This window comes from Colobus angolensis, unplaced genomic scaffold (genome assembly GCF_000951035.1).
Source record: "Colobus angolensis palliatus isolate OR3802 unplaced genomic scaffold, Cang.pa_1.0 Scaffold122, whole genome shotgun sequence".
In the NCBI taxonomy this organism is placed as follows: Eukaryota; Metazoa; Chordata; class Mammalia; order Primates; family Cercopithecidae; genus Colobus; species Colobus angolensis.
In genome coordinates, this window is record NW_012113364.1 from 74259 (window position 1) to 85053 (window position 10795).

The 10795-nt window shown below is 48.4% G+C and overlaps 1 protein-coding gene across 1 annotated transcript in view; it reads left to right on the forward strand.

Moving 5' to 3' along the window:
- The window catches only part of WBSCR16 (Williams-Beuren syndrome chromosome region 16), a 38636-nt gene that overhangs the window by 19273 nt on the left and 8568 nt on the right, over nt 1-10795 (forward strand). Inside the window, exons 8-10 of the mRNA XM_011932059.1 lie at nt 1996-2083; nt 3539-3712; nt 6846-6931. Coding sequence (XP_011787449.1) covers nt 1996-2083; nt 3539-3712; nt 6846-6931 — 348 coding nt within the window. The remainder of the gene's footprint in view (nt 1-1995; nt 2084-3538; nt 3713-6845; nt 6932-10795) is intronic.

Here is a 10795-nt window from a genome sequence, read left to right on the forward strand (position 1 = left end):
TCCTGCCTCAGCCTCCCGAGTAGCTGGGACTACAGGCGCCCACCACCTCGCCCGGCTAGTTTTTGTATTTTTTTAGTAGAGACGGGGTTTCACCGTGTTAGCCGGGCTGGTCTCGATCTCCTGACCTCGTGATCCGCCCATCTCGGCCTCCCAAAGTGCTGGGATTACAGGCTTGAGCCACCGCGCCTGGCCTGTATTTTTTTTAAGTAGAGACAGGGTTTCACCGTGTTAGCCAGGATGATCTCCTGACCTTGTGATCCGCCTGCCTCGGCCTCCCAAAGTCCTGGGATTACAGGCATGAGCCACCGCGCCCAGCCAGGGTTTACATTTCAACGTGAGATTTGGGTGGGGACACAGATCCAAACCATGTCAATTGTGTAACTAATCTCTTTCGTCCCATCACTCATGTTCCACAATTACCAACTAACGGCCAATTCGAAAAATAGAGATATGATTCACACACCATAATTCACCATTTTAAAGTTTACAATTTAGTGGATTTTAGTATTAACATATTCACAAGGCTGTGCAACTGTTACCACTATCTAATTTCAGAACATTTTAATGACTCCTCCAAACAACCCCATATTGCCAATGGCTAGTTTTTTGTTTATTTGTTTGTTGGTTTTGGTTTTGTTTTTTTTTAGACATAGGGTCTCACTTTGTTGTCCAGACTGGAGTGCTATCATAGCTCGCTGCAGCCTCAAACTCCTGGCTCCAACAATCTTCCCGGCTCAGCCGCCCTAGTAACTGGGACTATAGGTGCACACCATCACACTCAGCTAATTTACAAAAAATTTTGTTGTAGAGACAGGGTCTCGCTTTTTTGCCCAGCCTGGTCTCAAACTCCTGTCCTTAAGCTATTCTCCCACTTCAACCTCCCAAACTGCCGGGATTATAGGCATGACCACTGCTGTACCTGGCTGGTGCAGTGCTGCAGTTTGAGGTTGCAGTGTGTTGTGATCATGCTGCTTTGAGTAGCTGCTGGACTCCAGCCTGGGCACCATAGTGAGATCCCATCTCTAATAAATAAACATACTACATTCCTTGATATGATCAAATTTCTGACAACATACAGCAGGGTTTTAAATATGTGTTAATAGAGAAATCTGCACAAAGGGAAAGTAAAGGTCAGCTAATAAGATTTTTAAAAGCCTCCCCTGTGGTCAGGTACAGTAGCTAGAAGTGGTTGCAAATTTGGCTGTGAGCTTCCTAGTAGGGAAAGCAAAGAAGAAACATGGCCATTTAAATGATTCTTTGTTTCCGTAAGATAAACGGCAAATAAGGTGTTGGGGAGAAGTATGGCTCTCCCAGCTACCAAGGCCTGAGAGAAATGTCACCCATGGCCTTCCTGTGGGGGACAGATCCAGTGGCATGCCATTGTTATATATTGCCACATAACAAAAGGCCCCAATACTTAGCAGATTAAAACAATACACTTTATTTATTTATTTAGAGATAGGATCTTGCTCTGTCACCCAGGATGGAGTGAGTGGTGTGATCACAGCTCACTGTAACCTCCACTTCCTGGGTTCAAGCGATTTTCCTGGCTCAGCCCTCTGAGTAGCTGGGACTGCAGGCACTTGCCACCACGCCCAGCTAGTTTTTGTATTTTTAATAGAGACGGGGTTTCACCATGTTGGCCAGGCTGGTCTCGAACTCCTGATCTCAAGTGATCTGCCTGCCTCGGCCTCCCAAAGTGCTGGGATTACAGGCGTGAGCCACCACACCTGGCCACAGATGTCATTTCATGTTATCTTTGGTTGACATCTGCCTCCTCCACTAGACTACAACTCTCTGAGCATGGAAACTGGGTCTCTTTTGCTTACCGTTATACCCCAGCCCCTAGTATAATGCTTGGCATGTGATGTTCAGGAAGCATCTCTGGAGTGAATGAATGAACTGGGACTCAGCTACTCTGTACCTAAGACCAGAACACTTCCCGGTCCTTACTGGTTTGCTTTCCTAACAGTGTGGCTCCTTTCTTTGGTTCAGGTGAACGTGCCCCGGTGCTTACACTTCTCAGGAGTGGGGAAGGTGCGACAGGCTGCGTGCGGTGGCACGGGCTGTGCAGTGTTAAACGGTGAGGCCTTCTTTCCGGTGGTTCATTGGGAAGCTGTAGGTAGATTGCATAGGAAGTGGTCAGTGTCCATTGGATTTGCAGGCTGTAGACCTCAGCCTCAGGAGGGTAACGTGGCTGGGTGTGGTGGCTCACATCTGTAATCCCAGTACTTTGGGCAACTGAGGCAGGAGGATCGCTTGAGGCCAGGAGTTCCAGACTAGCCTGGGCAACATAACGAGACCCTATCTCTACCAAAAAGTGGAGAAATTAGCTGGAAGGCTGGGTGTGGTGGCTCACACCTGTAATCTCAGCACTTTGGGAAGCCAAGGCAGGCGGATCACCTGAGGTCAGGAGTTCAAGACCATCGTGGCCAACATGGTGAAACCCTGTTTCTACTAAAAATAGAAAAATTAGCCAGACATGGTGGTGCATGCTTGTAATCCTAGCTACTTGGAAGGCTACGGTGGGAGAATCACTTGAACCCAGGAGGCAGAGGTTGCAGTGAGCCGAGATTGCACCATTGCACTCCAGCCTGGGTGATAGAGCGAGACTCTGTCTCAATAAAAAAAGAAAAAGAAAAAATGAAAAATTAGCTCGGCATGGTGGTGCACGCCTGTAATCCCAGCTACTCAGGAGGCTGATGCAGAAAGGTCTCTTGAACCCAGGAGTTCGAGCTGCAGTGAGCTATGATCATGCTACTGCACTGGGCAACAGAGCGAGACCCTGTTTCAAAAAAGGAAGGAACTATGGCCATGGGAAGATGTCCTTGGATTGAGCTCAGTCATTACAGGGTGTGAATAAAGTTCTTAACAAAAAGCAGATAGCCCACCATTTATCTTTAGACACATAACCACAGAGCTGAGTCATCCTAGAGCAAACCTCTGGAGTGGAGAGCGAACTACTTCATTCCCCTCCCTTAACCGGGGCCAGAGAGACTCCAGCTCTGCCTTCTCCAGCCAAAAAATCAAAGGCAGATGGGAGAACAGCCTTTAGCTTTGGACTGGCACCACTGATGAATATTAAACTTTCTGTATCCAAAACATCATTTCTAAGAGTTTTAAGAATCTGGCCAGACATTGTTGATGTGTTTGGCTTTGCTCTTCCGATCAGTGCAAAACACAGAGCTGTCATTAGGGGGAGAAGACATCCTCCCTTCTCTGGTATTCGTATGGGTTTTCTGGCTGATTTATGCACTGATCCCCTCCAGGTTACTAACTCTCAAGATGTGGGAAGTTTGTGTTCTGAGCCAGGAGAGCTGGCGAGACAGACTCCCCCAGCAAGAATTTAAGCGGGGGAGAGTGAATTATTCTAAATCTCTGTCTGCACATTCTTACCAAGCAAGGAGGAAAAAAAAAAGAACAACAACAAAAAAAATCGTGTGGATGTCATAAACCTTGGTGGTGTGGTTGGAGTTTCTGGTGAGGGAGGGTTCTTACTTGGATGGACTTACTGACCCTTGTTTTTACTGTAATGTAGGAGAAGGGCATGTTTTTGTCTGGGGCTATGGAATTCTTGGGAAAGGCCCAAACCTAGTGGAAAGTGCTGTCCCTGAAATGATTCCACCCAGTCTCTTTGGCTTGACGGAGTTCAACCCAGAAATCCAGGTTTCCCGCATCCGATGTGGACTCAGCCACTTTGCTGCACTGACCAGTAAGTGACCAAGCCCGACGGCCCTGATGTAAGCCCGGCAGAGGTTCTCTCTCTCTCAAGTTCAACCCCAAACTGCAGGCAGCTCTCAGGTTCCACCCATCCAACAGAACGGCGCCTTTGTACTGATAACTCAAGTGAGGGCTAAACGAGAAGTTGTTTGCCTCGAGGGTATAATGTTTCCTGTTTTCCCCCCTGGAGTTTTGGGTTTGGTTTGTTTGGTTTGTGGGTAGGCTAATGTGAACATGCGTTTTCTCAAGAGAGCACCCGTTGGTGGTAGGAAGGGGCACCGCGAGTATGTTGGGTGCCAGAGGAAACCAGCAGAGGCTTGGCGGATCCACGGGTGGGTGATTAGGAAGTGATTGTGTGGGGCTTAATCCCACTACTCCCCAGCCGAGCGCAGACCCTGAGCTGACCCAGGATATGGGATGGCAAAAGGCCGATTTGTCACACTGTCCCGTGGTTTCACAGAGGTAAATCTACTGGTTTCTCCAAAGTGCTGGGGCAGAGAGTGATGAAAGGGGAGAGTGAAATGGAGGTTTTTCCCAAAGGCCTGCCAGATTACAAAGCCACAGAATATCCGCTTACCCTGCAGGGTAAGGGTAAGGAATGTGTCCTTTTCTTGGTTAAATCTCCTACTCCACCACGGTTACTGTGGATTCAATTTGCTGCTCTCTAGTTGACTCGAATAGTCAAACCGTCCTGAATTAATTTCATTCTGTGATTCTCAAGTAAATTAGTTATTTCCTTGCAATTAAAAGAATCTTTTCATCTCATGGCAAGTAATTGTTTTCTTTTCAAACATCTGGGCTGGAACAGTCAGTTCGTGTCATCTTCAGTTGAGTTCTCTGGCCTCATTCCCACGTGGGGCCTGTCTCAGTTGCCCGCCCTCTGTACCAGGGTCCTAACTGCTATTCCCTTATTGTCTGAATTCCAGGCTTCAGAGGCCGTCAAACAGGCAGGCCTGGGTTGTTACGGCTGTCGGCTGGAGTTTTGTCTGGATCTAGGTTGAAGCACTGAAGTCACAGTGGTCATGACTAAGCCAGAGAATTCCTTGCCACTGCCCAGCCAGAGCGGCCACTTGCATTTGCAGCTGAGTGTAGGTCTCATGTATTTTTTTTTTTTTTTTTTTTTTTGAGACAGAGCCTCACTCTTGTTGCCCAGGCTGGAGTGCAATGGCACAATCTTGGCTCACCACAATCTCCACCTCCCAGGTTCAAGCGATTCTCCTGCCTCAGCCTCCCGAGTAGCTGGGATTACAGGCGCCCTCCAACATGCCCGGCTAATTTGGTGTCATGAATTCTTAAAGCTACTTTGATTTGGCAAGTAAGAGTCATATGGACTAATTTTTGGAGAAACAAATATCTACTTTCCAGAAAGTTCTTAAGGCCTAAACTATGGGCAGAGTCGTGTGTTTAGAAATCTGTGTGAAGTGTTTGATTAGAGCAGAGGCTTTTCTATTTGCCCTCATGCCATGTAGCCATTTCAGGTCACAGCGAAATGAAATTCCTTTCTGGATTTCTCCCCGAGACCCAACAGGCCTCCTTCTAAGGGTGAATTACTGCCTGTTGGTAGACAGAGCGTGGCTGTCTTCCTGCCTGTGTGCCTGGCATTTGCAGATAGCCATCTGGGAATTGGAGTTGATTGGTTTATCCTGTGGTCTGCTAGCATTTTGGGGAGCCAGACCAAATTGTTCTGTTAAACACCCGAGGTCTAGCTGGATGCAGTGGATCATGCTTGTAATCCCAGCACTCCTCAAGCCCAGGAGTTCGAGACTAGCCTGGGCAACATAGTGAGATTCTGTTTCTACAAAAAATACAGAAATTAGCTGGGTGTGGTGGTACACGCCTGTAGTCCCAGTACTCTGGAGGCTGAGATGGAAGGATTGCTGCTTGAGTTTGAGACTTCAAGGCTGCAGTGAGCGGTGTTTGTGCCACTGCGTCACAGCCTCTGAGCTGCGTCCACTGCCCAACTCTCCATTCCTCACACTGGCGGTTTCCAGGCCCAGGAGAAAGCTGGCAAGGCCCACTACCTTGGGAACAACTCTATTATACAAACACTTTTCCAACAAGGCTAAAGTCAACAGAGTGAGACCTAGGCAACAGAGTGAGACCCTGTCTCAAAAGCAAACAAAAACACACGCACAAAAAAACTAAAGGTCTGAGTGTGGAGGACAAGGGGCACGCTCAGATCAGGGGGGCTAAGATAGCTTGTAATTATTCCGTACTTCATCAACCCCGTGTCCTGTAGTCTTGGCTTTTCCATGTCACTTCCTCTGCCTCCCATGATCCAAGCCTTTTGCCTGACAGCCGGTGGTGACATGGGCCGAGGAGTGCCCCAGCTGGTGCAGACAGAATCCTACCTGAAGGCCAGGCTAAGAGAGGCCATCTCCTGGGTTGACCTCTTACAGCATCCTGTACTTTTTCTTCCTGACAGTTTTTACAGTTTGCAAACATATATTAAAATCATTTGTCTGTTCCATCTCCAGCCTGTCCCCAGCTCCTGGAACACAGACCTAGACCCAGCACAAGCAGGCACTCGGTCATTAGATGCCCTGTGGCCAAATACTCCCAAGATATGGACAGTCAATCCAGGAATGACAAATTGTCCTACTTTTCACTGTCAAATCAGGAAGCCCAGGATGTCACCAGGATTTGTGGAGGGCGGAGTTTGGTGGCACATGATTGTAGGCGGGGCACAAGGGGTGAGCAGAGTGGGCTGTGTGCACCAGTGACCTCCAGCCCCGTCCACTACCCACAGACCCCAGCTCCATGCACCACTCCCAGCCCCGTGCACCATCCCCAGGCCCCAGCTCCATACACCACCCCCAGCACTGTCCACCACCCCCAGACCTCAGCTCCATGCACCACCCCAGCCCCCATCTTCATTTACGTGCTCATCTCCCACATGGGTGGATACAGCAGAAGTCCTGGGCGTTTGGACCTGTTTTCGATATGGAGATAGCATCTCAGACCCTTATTTTTGCCTTCAAAGAAAGCATGAACGCCTGGTAAAAGCTGAACAGTGGGCTCTGTAGGTATCTGGTTCTAGAAAGCTTGTTCTCATGACCCATCCTCTCCTTGGAGACTTGTTCTTCACACAGTGCCAACCAACCCTTGTTTTCCTCCCTTTGCAGACAAAGGAGAGCTGTTTGTATGGGGCAAGAACATCCGAGGCTGCCTGGGAATCGGTCGCCTGGAGGACCAGTATTTCCCATGGAGGGTAAGGCTGACCGGGGCGGTCTCGGGAATGGATACTGAGAGTAGAGTCACCTGACGTCACCGCAGGCACCTCGCGTGCAGCTGGGCCAGGACGAGGGCCACAGGACCTGCTCCCCCTTCCGGGTCCTGGCTACGCTCCTCCAGTGCAGCATGCCATGCCATAGCACACTCTGTGGTGACACCGTGAGATACCCGTGGGACATCTGCATGGTGTGATGGGTGGGGGAGTGACACCAGGCTCTCGGGGTGCAGGAGCTGGGTCAACCCATCCCGGCCCACTGAGTGGGAGGTTGGAGGCAGTGGCTCACCTAAGCATCCAGTCCTGTAAGAAACCCTGTTGGAGGCCGTCCTTGGGGTGGATCGGGGAAACAGAGGCACGATGGTGCAAGGCTCTGGCAGGGTGCCGTGAGGCTCCGGAGAAGGGGAGATACTCAATAAAGTCGGCACGCTAGGAGCTATTTACAGAAGCCCACATAGGGGAATGCTTCACAATGAATTTAAAAGAAAGCAGGATGTTTAATATTTAGATGGTCCAACCGCAGCCATGAAGTGAAAATACAGTCGCTTCCTTAGGGGCGGTAGTATGCAATTAGACAAAAAGGCTCCTTCCAGAATTACAGGGGAAGAGAGACTCGTTCTAAAATTGTAGTTTACCTTTGCGTTGTTTACTAAGTCAGTTCTTTAAGGCATTCTAAAAAAGGAGGTTTTTGGGGTTTTTGAACATGAAACATATGTTCACGGTACAAAAAAATATACTATGGAAAATAAGTCTCCCACCACCCAGTTTTGTTCCAGAGTTTTTGTTCCAGTTTTGGTCTTGGTTTCTTTATGTTCTTTTCCAGAGATGGTCTTTGCATAGAAACTCATATGTGTGCGTGCGTGTGTGTGTGTGAGTGCATGCATGTGTGTGCAGTATGCATATGGGTGTACTTTATCAAGTTGCATTTTAATTTGTTTTGAAATTGTGAAAAGCATTTTTAAAAAGGACTTGCACCAGGTGTGGTGGCTAACGCCTGTAATCCCAACGGCAGGCCGAGGCAGGCAGATCACAAGGTCAGGAGTTCGACACCAGCCTGACCAACATGGTGAAATCCCGTCTCTACTAAAGTACAAACAAATTAGCCAGGCGTGGTGGCAGGCGCCTGTAATCCCAGCTACTCGGGAGGCTGAGGCAGGAGAATCACTTGAACCCGGGAGGCGGAGGTTGCAGTGAGCCGAGATTGCGCCACTGCACTCCAGCCTGGGCGACAGAGGGAGACTCTGTCTCAAAAAAAAAGGACTTGCAAAAGAAATGTGTGTGTGTGTATATATATATATGTATGTATCTGTGTGTGTGTGTGTAGAGATATATATATATATATATTTTTTTTTTCAAGACCATTGGTGGAGGCTCTGAGAAAGGAAGTTGAAGTGGAGACTTTAACTTTGTTTTTTATTTTTGCTTTTTATGAGACAGAGTTTCACTCTATCACTCAGGCTGGATTACAGTGATGTGATCACAGCTCACTGCAGCCTTGACCTTCCTGGGCTCAGGTGATCCTCCCACCTTGACCTTCCTGGGCTCAGGGATCCTCCCACCTCCCACCTCCTGAATAACTGGGACCACAGGCATACACCACCACACCTGGCAAATTTTTGTATTTTTAGTAGAGATGGGGGTCTCGCTATATTGCCCAGGCTGGTCTCAAACTTCTGGCCTCAAGCAGTCTGCCTCCCTCAGCTTCCCAAAGTGCTGGGATTACGGGCATGAGCCATCACACCCGGCCGACTTTAGCCTTGTTGGAAAAGTGTTTGTATAATAGAGTTGTTCCCAAGGTGGTGGGCTTTGCCAGCTTTCTCCTGGGCCTGGAAACTGCCGGTGTGAGGAACGGAGAGTTGGGCAGTGGACGCAGCTCAGATAATGTGAGCGTCAGTCATCTACATGCCCACTACTTTCTCACTGACTCCTCTCTTCTCTCACTTAGCCCTTCCTTTCGAAAAGGACTTCCTTTTGAGGGCAGGCTTGGGAAACAGTTAAATCAGCCGGGTTTTGGGTGAAAGAATGCTGATGAGGGTCTGCCCCCTGCCCTCATTTCCTTCAAAGCAGAGTGATCAGCCTGGGATTTGACTCAGGTCATGTTGCACCTGCCACAAGGGGCTTGTGCAAAGTGCTGGTCCCTGTGTGGGCAGGGAGTGGCCGGAACCTGATTCCCTTGACATTCCGTCTGAGTCACTTGCCCTGACTCTCCACGCACTAAGTGTCCTGGTCATTTGCTTTTTATTTTTATTTTATTATTATTTTTTTGAGATGGAGTCTTGCTTTGTTGCTCAGGCTTGAATGCAGTGGCACGATCTCAGCTCACTGCAACCTCCACCTCCCAGGTACAAGTGATTCTCCTGCCTCAGCCTCCCGAGTAGCTGGGACTACAGGCGCCCGCCACCTCGCCCGGCTAGTTTTTTTTGTATTTTTAGTAGAGATGGGGTTTCACCGTGTTAGCCAGGATGGTCTCGATCTCCTGATCTCGTGATCTGCCCGTCTTGGCCTCCTAAAGTACTGGGATTACAGGCTTGAGCCACCGCACCCGGCCTATCATTTGCTTTTTAAACACATTTGTACCTTTGGGAAAAGAGCAACCCAGCCTGTCCCCGTGATGGCGGCATTTGGCGCCAAACCATTGTCCTGCCTCTTGCACATTCAGGGAGCCCCTAAGCATTTGTGCAGGGAGTAGCCTCGACCCCTGTCCTCTTCGGATTGGGGATGGGAGGGTCCAGTTCCTTCTGATGTCTCACTTAAAAAAGAAAAAAATTACAAGTGATTTTTCTTTTCTTTGTTTTGTTTGTTTGTTCTTTTAGACAGGGTCTTGCTCTGTCACCCAAGCTGGAGTGTGGTGACAGGATCTTGGCTCACTGCAGCCTCTGTCTCCCAGGTTCAAGTGATCCTCCCATCTCAGCCTCCCGAGTAGCTGGGATTACAGGCTTGCACCACCACACCTAGCTAATTTTTGTATTTTTTGTAGAGATGGGGTCTTGCTGTGTTGCCCAGGATTTTTTTTTTTTTTTTGAAACAGGGTCTTGCTTTGTCGCCCAGGCTGGAGTATGGTGAGATCACAACTTACTGCAGCCTCAAACTCCGAGGCTCAAGCGATCCTCCTGCCCCAGCCCCCCAAGTAACTGAGATGTGGGATGGGATGACAGGCACGTGCCACCACATCCAAATAATTTTTTTTTTTTTTAAGAGATGGGGTCTTATGTGTTGATCTCAACCCCCTGGGCTCAAATGATCCTCTTGCTTCATTCAGCCTCCAGAATAGCTGAGATTACAGGCGTGTGCCACCACACCCAGCTTATTTTATTATTTATATTTATTTGTTTTATTTTATTTATTTATTTAAGAGATGGGGTCTAACTATGTTGCCCAGGCTGGTCTCAAACTTCTGGCCTCAAGCGGTCTTCCCACCTTGGCCTCACAAAATGTTGGAATTACAGGGGTGAGTCACTGTGCCTGGGTGATCTTTATTCTTTAAAACAACTATGTTCAAATTAATGGTCCATAGGGGATATATTACATCATTTAAGAAGTATTCCAGAAAAGAAGAGAAAAAAAGAGTAAAACTTAACTTGTAGCTTGTACACTGGTACCAACTAGTTATTCTCAGACTCACACAGTATTTGGCCTTTTCTGAGTATGTGGGCCCGGGAGGTGACATCTGAGCCATCTGATTCAAACCTCTGCTTCCAGAACCTTTCAGGACCTGTTTTTTTGCTGCATGTTGAGACTCATCACTCAGAGAGGTTCAGTGGTTCCCCCAGGATCACACATCTAAGTCGGAGTCAGAGCCAGGATTTGGACTCAGTTACCTCTGAGTTTTTTTTTTTTTTTTTTGAG